The sequence below is a fragment of the Salvelinus namaycush genome, chromosome 19, assembly GCF_016432855.1.
Source record: "Salvelinus namaycush isolate Seneca chromosome 19, SaNama_1.0, whole genome shotgun sequence".
In the NCBI taxonomy this organism is placed as follows: Eukaryota; Metazoa; Chordata; class Actinopteri; order Salmoniformes; family Salmonidae; genus Salvelinus; species Salvelinus namaycush.
In genome coordinates, this window is record NC_052325.1 from 47,237,178 (window position 1) to 47,251,378 (window position 14,201).

General features: G+C 46.3%; 1 protein-coding gene across 1 annotated transcript; it reads right to left on the minus strand.

Moving 5' to 3' along the window:
• Window positions 1–10,329: 10,329 nt before the first annotated feature.
• Window positions 10,330–13,833, minus strand: LOC120063869 (zinc finger protein ZIC 5-like). The gene is made up of 2 exons (XM_039014186.1): window positions 12,744–13,833; window positions 10,330–10,769 (listed from the first exon to the last, which is right to left on the minus strand). The coding sequence occupies exons 1-2, from the start codon at window positions 13,807–13,809 to the stop codon at window positions 10,330–10,332; spliced, it is 1,506 nt and encodes a 501-aa protein (XP_038870114.1). The 5' UTR covers window positions 13,810–13,833.
• Between the last annotated feature and the right edge of the window lie 368 nt (window positions 13,834–14,201).

Here is a 14,201-nt window from a genome sequence, read left to right on the forward strand (position 1 = left end):
ACACCTACTCATTCAAGGGTTTTTCTTTATTTTCACTATTTTCTACCTTGTAGAGTAATTTTGAAGACATGAGAACTATGAAATAACACATATGGAATCATGTAGTAACCAAAACATTTTAAAATATATTTTTTATTTTTTATTCTTCAAAGTAATCACCCTTTGCCTTGATGACAGCTTTGCACACTCTAGGCATTCTCTCAACCAGCTTCACCTGGAATGCTTTTCCAACATTCTTGAAGGAGTTCCCCAATATGCTGAGCACTTTTTGGCTGCTTTTCCTTCACTCTGCGGTCCAACTCATCCGAAACCATCTCAACTGGGTTGAGGTCAGTTGATTATGGAGACCAGGTCATTTGATGCAGCACTCCATCACTCTCCTTCTTGGTCAGCCTGGAGGTGTATTTTGGTTCATTGACCTTTTGAAAAACAAATGATAGTCCCACTAAGCGCAAACCAGATGGGATGGTGTATCGCTGTAGAATGCTGTGGTAGCCATGCTGGTTAAGTGAATTCTAAATAAATCACAGACAGTCACCAGCAAAGCACCACCATACCATCACACCTCCTCCTCCATGCTTCAATGGTGGGAACCACACATGCGGAGATCATCCATTCACCTACTCTGCGTCTCACAATGACACGGTGGTTGGAACCAAAAATCTCAAATTTGGACTAAAGGACAGATTTCTACCGGTCTAATGTCCATTGCTCGGGTTTCTTGGCCCAAGCTAGTCTCTTCTTCTTATTGATGTCCTTTAGTAGAGAATAAGAGTACCTCCTCCCAGCTGCCCACTGCACTGAGGCTAGGAAACACTGTCACCACTGATAAATCCACGATAATCGAGAATTTCAATAAGCATTTCTCTACGGCAGGCCATGCTTTCCTCCTGGCTACCACAACTCCGGCCAACAGCTCCGCACCCCCCACAGCAACTTGCCCAAGCCTCCCCGGTTTCTCCTTCACCCAAATCCAGATAGCAGATGTTCTGAAAGAGCTACACAACCTGGACCCGTACAAATCAGCTGGGCTAGACACTCTGGACCCTCTCTTTCTAAAATCATCTGCCGCTATTGTTCCAACCCCTATTACTAGTCTGTTCAACCTCTCTTTTGTATCGTCCGAGATTCCTAAAGATTGGAAGGCTGTCCTCCTCTTCAAAGGGAGTGCCACTCTAGACCCAAACTGTTACAGACCTATATCCATCCTGCCCTGCCTTTTTAAAGTCGTCAAAAGCCAAGTTAACAAACAGATCACTGACCATTTTGAATCTCACCATACCTTCTCCGCTGTGCAATCCGGTTTCCGAGCTGGTCACAGGTGCACCTCAGCCACGCTCAAGGTACAAAACGATATCATAACCGCCATCAATAGAAGACAGTACTGTGCAGCCGTCTTCATCGACCTGGCCAAGGCTTTCGACTCTGCCAATCACCGTATTCTTATCGGCAGACTCAACAGCCTTGGTTTCTCAAATGACTGCCTCGCCTGGTTCACCAACTACTTCTCTGACAGAGTTCAGTGTGTCAAATCGGAGGGCCTGTTGTCCGGACCTCTGGCAGTCTCTATGGAGGTACCACAGGGTTCAATTCTCGGGCCGACTCTTTTCTCTGCATATATCAATGAAGTCGCTCTTGCTGCGGGTGATTCCTTGATGCACCTCTACCAAGACGACACCATTCTGTATACTTCTGGCCCTTCTTTGGACACTATGTTAACAAACCTCCAAACGAGCTTCAAAGCCATACAACACTCCTTCTGTGGCCTCCAACTGCTCTTAAACACCAGTAAAACTAAATGCATGCTCTTCAATCGATCGCTGCCCGCACCCGCCCGCCCGACAAGCATCACTACTCTGGACGGTTCTGACTTAGAATATGTGGACAACTACAAATACCTAGGTGTCTGGCTAGACTGTAAACTCTCCTTCCAGACTCATATCATTCCTTCCAGTTATCTGCTGCCAATGACTGGAACGAATTGCAAAAATCGCTGAAGTTGGAGACTTATATCTCCCTCACTAACTTTAAGCATCAGCTATCTGAGCAGCTTACCGATCGCTGCAGCTGTACACAGCCTATCTGTAAATAGCCCATCCAACTACCTACCTCATCCCCATATTGTTTTTATTAGCTTTTTTTGCTCTTTTGCACACCAGTATTTCTACTTGCACGTCATCATCTGCACATCTATCACACCAGTGTTAAGAACAAGAGAATCAAAATGAAAACCGAAACAGTCCCGAATGGTGAAAACACTAAAACGGAAAACAGGAAACAATCACCCACAAAACACAATAGAAAACAGGCTACCTAAATATGTCTCCCAATCAGAGACAACGACTGACACCTGCCTCTGATTGAGAACCATACTAGGCCAAACACATAGAAATATAACATACAGAACAAAACATAGAAAAACAACATAGAATGCCCACCCCAACTCACGCCCTGACCAAACTAAAATAAAGACATAAAAAAGGAACTAAGGTCAGAACGTGACAGAACCCCCCCCCCCCCCCCCCCCCAAAGGTGCGGACTCCGGCCGCAAAACCTAAACCCATAGGGGAGGGGCTGGGTGGGCTGGGTGGGCATCTGTCCGCGGTGGCGGCTCTGGCGCGGGACGTGGACCCCACTCCACCATAGTTAAGTGGCGCCTTTGGAGCGGCGACCCTCACCGCCGACCTCGGACTGGGGACCCTTTCAGCGGGCCCCGAATAGACGGGAGACTCCGGCAGCGCGGCTCCGGCAGCGCGGCTCCGGCATCGCCGGAGTGACAGGCGGCTCCTGACTGACGGGCGGCTCAGGCAGCTCCTGACTGACGGACGGCTCCGGCAGCTTCTGACTGACGGACGGCTCCGGCAGCTCCTGACTGACGGGCGGCTCCGGCAGCTCAGCACAGACGGGCGGCTCCGGCAGCTCAGGACAGGAGGGAGCCTCCGGCTGCTCCGGCCAGGAGGGAGACTCCGGCTGCTCCGGACAGGGGGGAGACTCCGGCTGCTCCGGACAGGGGGGAGACTCCGGCTGCTCCGGACAGGAGGGAGACTCCGGCTGCTCCGGACAGGAGGGAGACTCCGGCTGCTCCGAACAGGAGGGAGACTCCGGCTGCCCCGGACTGGAGGGCGTCTAAGGAGGCTCCGGACTAGAGGGCTTCACTGGAGGCTCCGGACTGGAGGGCGTCGCTGGAGGCTCCGGACAGGAGGGCGTCGCTGGAAGCTCCGGACTAGAGGGCGTCGCTGGAGGCTCCGCACTAGAGGGTGTCGCTGGAGGCTCCGGACTGGAGGGCGTCGCTGGAGGCTCCGCACTAGAGGGTGTCGCTGGAGGCTCCGGACTAGCTTCCTTCGTTGGAGGCTTCATGCCATGGATCCTCACTGGAGGCTTCGTGCCATGGATCCTCACAGGAGGCTTCATGCCATGGATCATCACTGGAGGCTTCGTGCCATGGATCATCACTGGAGGCTTCGTGCCATGGATCATCACTGGAGGCTTCATGCCATGGATCCTCATTGGAGGCTTCGTGCCATGGATCCCCACAGGAGGCTTCGTGCCATGGATCATCACTGGAGGCTTTGTGCCATGGATCATCACTGGAGGCTTCGTGCCATGGATCATCACTGGAGGCTTCGTGCCATGGATCATCACTGGAGGCCTCGTGCCATGGATTATCACTGGAGGCTTCTTGCCATAGATCATTACTGGAGGCTTCGTGCCATGGATTATCACTGGAGGCTTCTTGCCATGGATTATCACTGGAGGCTTCGTGCCATGGATCATTACTGGAGGCTTCGTGCCCTGGATTATCACTGGAGGCTTCTTGCCATGGATCACCACTGGAGGCTTCGTGCCATGGATCATCACTGGAGGCTTCGTGCCATGGATCATCACTGGAGGCTTCGTGCCATGGATTATCACTGGACGCTTCTTGACATGGATTATCACTGGATTGGAGAGACACACAGAAGACCTGGCGCTGGGAGAAGGCACAGGACTCACCAGGCTGGGGAGACATGCAGGAGGGTTAGTGCTTAGCACAGACACAGAACTCACCAGGCTGGGGAGACATGCAGGAGGCCTTGTCCTTGGCCGAGGCACCGGATGCACTGGACCGTGGAGGCGCACTGGCGTTCTCGAGCGCAGAGCTAGCACCACTCGTCCTGGCTGGATCCACCCTGTAGCCCGGCAAGTGCGGGGAGTTGGAACAGGCCGCACTGGGCTGTGCTGGTGAACTGGAGACACCGTGCGTAGGGCTGGTGCAGTATACCCCGGGCCGAGGAGACGCACTGGAGACCAGATGCGCTGAGCCGGCATCATCCCTCCTGGCTCGATGCCCAATCTAGCCAGGCCGATTCGAGGAGCTGTGATGTAGCGCGCCGGGCTATGCGTGCGCACTGGGGACACCTTGCGCTTCTCCGCATAACACGGTGCCTGCCCAGTCACTCTCTCGCCACGGTAAGCACGGGGAGTTGGCTCAGGTCTCCTACCTGAGTCCGCCAATCTACCCGTGTGCCCCCCCCCCCAAAAAAAAATTCTGGGGCTGCCTCTCGTGCCCGTTACCTCGCGCCAATTCCTCATAGTGGCGCCGCTCCGCTCTAGCTGCCTCCAGCTCTTCCTTGGGGTGGCGATATTCCCCAGCCTGTGCCCAGAGTCCCTTACCATCCAAAATCTCCTCCCGTCCAGGAGTCCAGAACCCTCTGCTCCTGGTTACGACGCTGCTTGGTCCTTTTTTGTTGGGTGATTCTGTAACGGCTTTCGTTGGTGGAAGGAGAGGAGGACCAAAATGCTGTGTGGTACGTATCCATAATAACTTTTAATGAGAATGAATACAAAATACAAAAAGAACAAGAGAATCAAAATGAAAACCGAAACAGTCCCGAATGGTGAAAACACTAAAACGGAAAACAGGAAACAATCACCCACAAAACACAATAGAAAACAGGCTACCTAAATATGTCTCCCAATCAGAGACAACGACTGACACCTGCCTCTGATTGAGAACCATACTAGGCCAAACACATAGAAATATAACATACAGAACAAAACATAGAAAAACAAAATAGAATGCCCACCCCATCTCACGCCCTGACCAAACTAAAATAAAGACATAAAAAAGGAACTAAGGTCAGAACGTGACAACCAAGCTATCTTTTGTCACAACACAACTGATTGGCTCAAACGCATTAAGAAGGAAAGAAGTTCCACAAATTAATTTTTAACAAAGCACACCTGTTAATTGAAATGCATTCCAGATGACTACTTCATGAATCTGGTTGAGAGAAAGCCAAGAGTGTGCAAAGCTGTCATCAAGGCAAAGGGTGGCTACTTTGAAGAATCTCAAATATAAAATATACGCTTAATTGTTTAACACTTTTTTGGTTACTAGATGATTCCATGTATGTTATTTCATAGTTTTGATGTATTCACTATTATTCTACAATGTAGAAAATTGTAAAAAAAAATATTAAGAAAAACCCTTGAATGACTAAGTGTGTCAAAACTTCTGACTGGTACTGTATATATATATGTGTGTGTGTGTGTGTGTGTGTGTGTGTGTGAGTGTGTGTGTGTGTGTGTGTGTGTGTGTGTGTGTGTGTGTGTGTGTGTGTGTGTGTGTGTGCGTGCGTGCGTGCGTGCGTGTGTGCGTGCGTGTGTGACAGGATGTATAGTCATTGTGGAAGGTATGTGAATAGAATATGTAGTATATCCTAAGAATACGTTTCTAGAAGTTGAGTACAAATAGTCTATAAAGTGGCCAATATCTTTGCAATTGTTACAAACAGGTAAAGAATAAAACAATGTTTCAAATGAATACCGAGACGACTGCAAAAGATTAATACATTAGGCTACATAGGCCTAGACATTTAAATAACATTGGAATAATTTGTATGTTAATTGAATTGAAATCTATTTACCTAATTCTAGGCTGCTGTCTGTAATTCTTGCCTCAATGTGTTGCGTGATGTGTGACAACATGTACGCAGTGATGTGTCCAATCTGTGACTTAGTGCATTATTAATAAGCCTCCTCAATAGCCCATTTGCAGCCAAAGGTGGTAATATCTCTCTATGAGCTGATCCGTCAGTATTGTGGAATAATTCTAATGTTAAGGTAACATTTTAATAGATTAAGCTGGTCTAAGAGCAGCCGCTGCTTTTCTTTTGATCCTATCAGTATGCATCAAAATAGTTTAAAAATGCACTTAGCGAAGGTTCCCGCTACGTGCTTGATTGGGATAGACTTTGGTAAATAACGATGCATCTGGTACATTATAGTAAAGCTTAGGTTACATCGCAACTGGAAACGAGGCCATGGTCTGTCCTAGAAGTGAGGGTAAACCGTAGTCATGTTCTCTGCTATCCACCTAATCATATTTTTTTTGTATAGGGGAGGGTCACCTGTTTTATTTTTCTTCAAGCCTCCAGGGAGGGTTTAGTGAGAATATATTTTGCTGAAGGGAGGGGCCATCCATTTTTTTCAAGGGGTACGATTTTCTCCAGGTAGGCCTAACCCTTATTATTTATATGATAGTCAACAAAACCTATCACTCGTAGTAGTTTTAATGACTCGACCACAAACCATTTGATTTCTGCTCGTTGTGCTCAACTTGGGAAAGATGGGTGATTCTTGTTAAATCTGACAAGACAGCATTTGTTTTGGTTCTACTGTTGTCTCCAAAATTATCATTCAGCCCATATAAAAGGAAAAAAATGAGAGAGAGCGCGAGAGACGTTTTCCCCGCGACTTTTTGCTTTGTCCTTGCCAAAGTGGCGTCTGCATGTCTGACTCAGCCGGTTACTGATTTGCAGGCAGCATGGTAAGGTGGCCCATGTAAGTGATTTCCACCGGCATCCCACTAAAGGAGAACAAATCGCTGACAAAGGAGAGAGCCTTTCCCATTCAGTGCTGTCGTTAGGACAACCCAAAAGTATTCCTCAGATAATAAGTTCTACTTCAAAGCGTTTCTCATTGATGGTGACTGCTTCACTCCTTTTCATTAAGTCCCATCGGGCGGAGGGGACTATCGCTTTGGTTATTTTTCATCGTGTTTATTTTTGCAACATTCACGGAGCACTTGTTTTAAAGAATCAGAAGTGGATTCAGTTCAAATAACGGTTTATTGCCAAAAGGAGAAACGTCAGAACACTGCTTGTGTTCAATAAAACTTGATTGGCTTACATAAAGAGGGAATAAAAACTATTTGGAGACAAAGCAGGAGAAAAAAAGTATGAGCGGTGAAAATTGACAACAAACGTTTCAAACGAGGTCAATGTAACATACATCACAATAGAGTGCCTTGCGATGGAGATGACTATTTGGGAATCTGTCCGTTTTCTCGGTTGTTCTATTGTCATGGCAATCAGTGATTTATATTGGTTAGCCTACATCTCAAATCAGAAGTCTGCTTTTCACTCAGTCTGGCGTTGAACTGTGTACGGTTGATTAGGTGCTTGTTTGTGTGTTTCTGTTGCTTGCATTACTGTTTTTGCAGCTTGTTCTACATGGCATAGAAACCAGACTCAAGAGGCCACCTCATGCTATGGGATAAATAAAGACTATTTCTTAACACTCTCTTACAAATGTGACTTATGGAGCGCAAAGACATGAATAATGTATTCTACTATTTCACTCATTTCATTCGTGCGTAATTGGCACACTGTTTTAAGACAATTCAATTTCACCTGTGTCTGTTGTATGACTGCATGTATACAATCATCTTTGCCTATTATTTGCCCATCCTATACTACCATACATTATCACATAAAAATGGCAAAACAATTCTGTCCCTGTAGGCCTATTTCATTTTCTGTCAACAGAATAGGCCAGCTAGGCCTATCTTTGTCGACACATGACGTTGTTCGGGGAGAAGGTGCACTGTGCGCTTTGATGATAGTCCATTTAGTGGCAGTTAGTGGGTTTTTACCAGACATATTCAAATGTGAGCGTCTCGCTTCCCAATTGCTGTAGAAATCGTAACGCACCATGAAGAGTGTCAAAGCGGCGGGCCTTCCGCTCAGAAGTATAGCAGGCCTTTGAAGTTGTGCAGGACTCGGGTTGGTCAATTTTAATTCTGGATAGGGCCGACTTTGAAAGTGAGTTTGCACGTTTTAATGGACGAAATAAGGGGGACTTGTTTTATAAGATTTATACAAGGTCCTACATATTGATATGTTTTATATTTAATTTTTTCAATGAATGATTCATGGCTCTGTTGCTTTGTCCTGTCCCGTCTTTCAGACAACGCCATTAAGGGGCTATACTTTTCTCCATTATCCCTGATTGGTTTATACTAGCCCTTTACTGTGCCCGTTGTTTGTGAGTTACCAGTGAAAACTTTCTTGAACTGTCAATAATTATGAATTCACACATTCCCTCGCATTTCATCGTTGTCAGGTTTGAAGGGGCTCCCCGTTGAATGTTGATGTGTCTTGTTGACAAAACCTTTGATGTTTACGTCTGTGATTATTAGAGTAGGGTATCCAACCAGCCAGTTGCTTTTTTTTTTTGGCAAGGTGTTTGTAGTCTACAATTACTTCGATCATCTGTAGGCTATGACAATGTGATAATAGCTTTTACAACTGAGTTTACCAGCAAAACGGTTGCATTTACTGTATGCAAACAAGTCAATTATGTAGGCATATCCTTATCTAAGGAATGACATCCTACACCGACAGGCCTCATGCATTCTATGAAGAAACAATACAGTTATGTTAACTAAAAAACACGTATTAACTACTAACACGGCCTGGTGTGTTTATTAAGCTTTAAAATGAATTCATCCTGTCAGTTTATTTAATTGAACCTTTATTTAACTAGGCAAGTCAGTGAAGAACAAATTATTATTTACAATGACGGCCTAGCCTGGCCAAACCCTAACCCGGACGACGCTGGGCCAATTGTGCGCCGGCCTATGGGACTCTCAATCACGGCCGGTTGTGCTACAGCCTGGAATCGAACCAGGGTCTGTAAATGCAGTGCCTTAGACCGCTGCGCCACTCGGGATCACGAACATCAAGGGTCTGCACAATCATAGCCGTTTCATCATCACTTTTTATCCATCGTAAAGAATGGCACCATGCACCCCAAATAGAAAAACACAGTCACTACAAAGGGCATGCGAGAAGAGGAACGTTTCACAATACACTGCCTATTCAAGTAAAGAATAATTATTTTTCTTTTACAGAACAAAACCATCAGTAGGTCTATTACATATTCACCAAAATTAATATTATTATTCTTTGGTGTCTCTGTAAATCCAGTACAACATTTATACCAGCAAATAAATTACAATGTACAAAACAACATATTATTCGTAATTAAGACTAAGAACAACATTCACGAGCATCAGTACAATTATATACAAATCCGACCGTCATTGACAAAACCTGTCAGTTTACATATTTAGGGTCCCGAAGGACTTATTCGTACTCTTTAACTAGTGTAAAACTGGTGTATTTTTTTGTTGTTGCATAAAATAGAGTCTTAAATTGTTCTTAAATATAACACAAGTCCATCCAAACATAGTGTTAAATCTTAAAACTAAGTTGGGACCCTTTAAGACACTTGCGTCTTAGCAATATTATCATGTGGGTGCGACATGTCTGTGGCTATCTGCAGGTGTTCGATATTCAATTGGATGTTTAGACTACATTAGTTCTCGCATCTAACTGTGAGATATACGTAAGGAAAATGGAATGCAACTCCCCCATTCTTGGATGTTTAGGCATTATTATAGTGTTCGTGGGCTGTTGATAAGGCTCGTGTACTTTGCATGAGCAACGTCTATTTCTGCCTCCTGTCTGGGATTGGACATTGATGAATAAGACAGGTTACATTGCCAGGGATTGCGATCATATGGACAACGTCAATGTAAGCATAATTCATCCGTGTTAAACGATGCAGGCATGTACATGTAGCCTGCGTGTGTGTGCATGTGTTTTCTCAAAGGCTTATCCTTCCTGGTGACATTGTATTTCTGTTCTCAGTATATTTAGGCTTCTCTTGGTCCTCTCTATAGCCCATTTAAATAATAAAGCTTTCAAAATGAATATGATTTCCTTTTCTCAAATAATACTGGTGATTGTAGCTTCTCTATGTTGAGACTGGTTGAGATGTTGACACATTCAGCTCTTTAGAAAGCGAACAGAGAGGGCACGTTTTATTGGCAGTTGTTCTTCATCGTCATCTGACATCCGCGGCGCTATTTCTTGCTCCATAAAGTCCCATTTATATGCTTACAGTCAGTACAGTCCCCATGCAGGTAGTTCTTACTGCACTTCTAACCAGTTGGGAGACAATTTGGGGAATAAACGCAATTTGTTCTGTCTGTAAACATTAGAGCATTGTCCTCGGGTCTGAATTTCTGAAAGAGTCCTCTTCGTCCGAGTCCGAAGTTGGCACATTGCTGGAGGGGGTGTGGAGATGGTTGGGTCCCCCGCTCCCCTGGCACACGTACCACTCATTGAGGTTGGTAACCTGAGGCGAGAGGTTCGCGGACCGGTTCCTGTGCGGTTCGGAGGCGGGCGAAAGGGGCGCGCCAAGAGGGTTCGTAGAGGAATGGTACGAAGCGTTGGCAGAAGGGGGCGGGGGCGACTTGCAGTGGACTTTCATGTGCTTCCGCAGCGAGCTGGGGTGCGTGTAGGACTTGTCACAGCCTCTGACTTTGCAGTAGTAAGGCTTGTCACTCGTGTGGACGTGTGAGTGCTTCTTCCGGTCGCTGCTGTTGGCGAATTTCCTGTCGCAGCCGTCAAACTCGCACTTGAAAGGCTTCTCCCCTGGAAGAGATGGAGATGGAGATATTTAGCATTAGAGGCTACTCATATCATATCAGGAAAGGGTGCATGTGTTTTAACATAATATACAACATAATGATGACATTTTATAATGGCCTTTATAAAAACATTTGATCGAAGTCCAAGAAGAATAACAACGTTACCAAATGGATCGGCCCAATAATAATGCCATGTCATCAAATGTATGCAATATATTCCCAGCAAACAGAAATGCCCATTTCTTTAAATTTGACCTATACAAAGGATCGTCAATTTCACCCTTATTCAACATGGACGTGCCCCAAAGTAGGCCCATAATTGAAACCACCGCTTAACTGGTAACATATCACTTCCCGCAGTATAAGGCTAAAATGGTCAGTGTGGCAGCCCACTCTGCCACTAGGGCTTCCTGTCCGACATACCTTATTTATTATACATCTACACCCGCGTCACTCCTCTCCCACATGTACAAGAAATATTCCTGACTGACTGACGCACGTGGAACATGTCATAGGGTGGCCCGTGGGCTATACACGTGAACGCGCAGGGGAAATGTGTAGACTATACAGAGCCACTGTTTTTTTTTTCTCCCATTGCGTCTGTTTTTCTCACTGTTGTGAATGCCGGAAGGCGAAAACATTCAGACGTTGCTTTGATGTAGGCTAATGTTGGCCATGTGATAAGTGCCGCGAGAACAAGTGCATTGGTAGTCCTAAATGAATGCCTTTTGACGAAAGAGAAGCACACATGTTGTAATGCTTGTATTGAGAATAAAGTGCATAACATGATTTGACGATTGTAAGTCAAAATCGAAAAACCATACATCAGGCCACCATGACTGTGTAGGGGACGACCCCTAGGGTGTATTGCTTTTGTTTGTACTTTAGAAAAACGTGTTATTGCCACAATCTGAGTCTGCACGAAAAAGGGGCTTCTCTTGCTAGCTGTTACTAAGTCATCCCCAAATCCCCAAAGGCTTGATTGGTGCGTCATGACGGTTTCAGTGGGCTCTGCTCTTGTCTCCCTCCTCACTTACTACCAAGGACACTGACATGATCTGATTGCCGTGCTGTTTTTCGCGTGAGTCCAGTCTTGGGAGGCACTTGCTGTCCAAACAGGCCAGCCCTCAGTGACACACTTGTCTCACTTACGTAGTCGCCGTGTGAGTTATAAGGTGGAACATTGGGTCTGCTTTGCAGGCTACTCGGTAACATAGCATGCGTGCCGCTGCGTACTGTATTGCATCATACTACAAGTGTTTAGACTGACTAACGCCATTGCTATGGTCGGCCTCTAAGGACAAGTACTAGGCTACTGTATATCCTTTTGGAAGAAAAGCCAGCCCCAGTGGCCCTTTTCACTTTGTTGTTTTTCTTTGGTCAGTCTGAAATTATTATGGGTCAAGATTCCAATAGGTTATCATCAGCCTATAACACAATAGTCTAAAACTGTTAAAACAATCCCCCCCAAAAATAAATTGTTTAATTTTAACCTGGTCTTCTAAAGTTTTTAGGAGCTCGATTTAGTAACGTATAAAATCCATACTAGATATTGAAGTGATGGTTGCTTCTGCGGTGAAGATTCGATACATCAACATAGCGCTAACATGACCCATAACGGCGTAAACGTCATACGGACTAATAACTAGAAGCATATGGCATGATCCCCCACCTCTAGTTTCCACGTCGCTTCGAGTAAATAGCTATCTTTCAGAAAGTTATTACTGTACATCGAATCACGTGATGCCTTGGCTTGACCATAATTCATAATTGTATTCGATTAAATCTCGTTCCTGTTACTTTTACGCATGCTCACCCCATGCCCGCCAGCAATTCAAATGAAAGCTTTTCACAATATATATGTTGTTGTCTATGACAGGCTTCTCTTTAACATTTTCAAAGCGTCTACTTCCATTCAAGAGATCGATTTCTGTTTTTTTAATGCAGTTCTAAAATAATTCGGAAAACTTTCACTGACCTGTGTGCGTCCTTTTGTGAATTTTTAGATTTTCCGAGCGAGCGAAAACTTTTCCGCAGCCGGGGAAAGGGCAAGGGAATGGTTTCTCTCCCGTGTGAACTCGGATGTGGTTTATCAGTTTGTATTTCGCCTTAAAAGCTTTCCCCTCCCGCGGACATTCCTCCCAGAAGCAGACATGACTGGCTTGCTCCGGTCCCCCGACGTGCTCCACCGTGACATGGTTGACCAGCTCGTGCATGGTGCTGTAAGTTTTGGAGCAGGGCTTCTTTGAAGATTCATCCTGTTCAATCCATTTGCAGATTAACTCTTGCTTGATGGGCTGCCTCATGTATCTCAAAAACGCCCCCGCGGCTCCGTGAGGAGCAGAAGCGATGTTCACATTGAGGTTCATGGAGTTGTAGCTGTGGATAGAAGAGGGTCCATAGTGCTCGGGCCTGTGGCCAAAGTGCTCTGGCCTGCCGTAGATGTCCCCCGGTAGACCCAAACGCATCTGCCCGTTGAGGGCATGGTGGTGGTGGTGGTGGTGGGCACCTGGGGCCGCTTGGTCGTGGAGTCCAGAGAAAAGTGGATGGGCACCAGTCTCGGCGTGCCCATAAGCACCTGTTGGTGCGATGAACATGCCATGGTGATGAGGGGAGGAGGCGGAACTATGCTGGTCGCCAAGTGCATGCATAGCCGAGGCTGAGAGTTCTCTCCTGAGGATGTAGTCCCTGCTGCTAGAGTAGCCTGAGTGGGGGTGAGGAGCCACGGGGAAACCTACTGTGGTCTGAGCAGAAGTGAAGGATGCTGCCGTTGCAGCGGTCTGGGCTTCGTGGTGGCTCTGAATGTGCTGAGAGGGGCTAAGTTTGAGAGCGTTTGTCTGTGCCATGTGCTCGGGTCCAAATGGAGTGAGTGCCACTCCGGGGTCGTTGCCCATCTCCCCAGGGTGGTGGTGGGCATGGTGGGAGTGAGGGTGATGCACCCCTAGCCCCGGGAAGCCTGTCATATTCTGATGAGGAAGAGGTTGAGTCGCTGCCAAATCCGCTAATCTTATCGCCGGATTCCTCTTGCTCAAAGGGGGCTCCATAACTACACTGTCAAGTCCATCCACCGCTATTGTTTCTCCCCCACCATCACGCTTTTCTAAAACATTAAAATATATGTATATAAGCGAACTATATAACTTCTTTTGTCCTGCCTCTAACTCTGCTTGTTCCTTTTCCCACTCAGTCCTCAAGCGATTGACAGAACATACAACAGTTGGAGGACACAGTAGGGAATACAGTTTAGAAATGGCACTGCGGGTATTGGATGGATTTCGGTGACTGGCAGTTAAGAGAACGAAGCGATTGGCTGTCGTTCAGCGCAAGGGCTCAGCGGGGTTCCGCCCCCTCGCTCTCTTTATCGCTGTTGACTCCAAAAAGTTTTACACACAAAGTTACCAGCAAATCAGTTTATGCGGCATGGTGTTTACCCGCG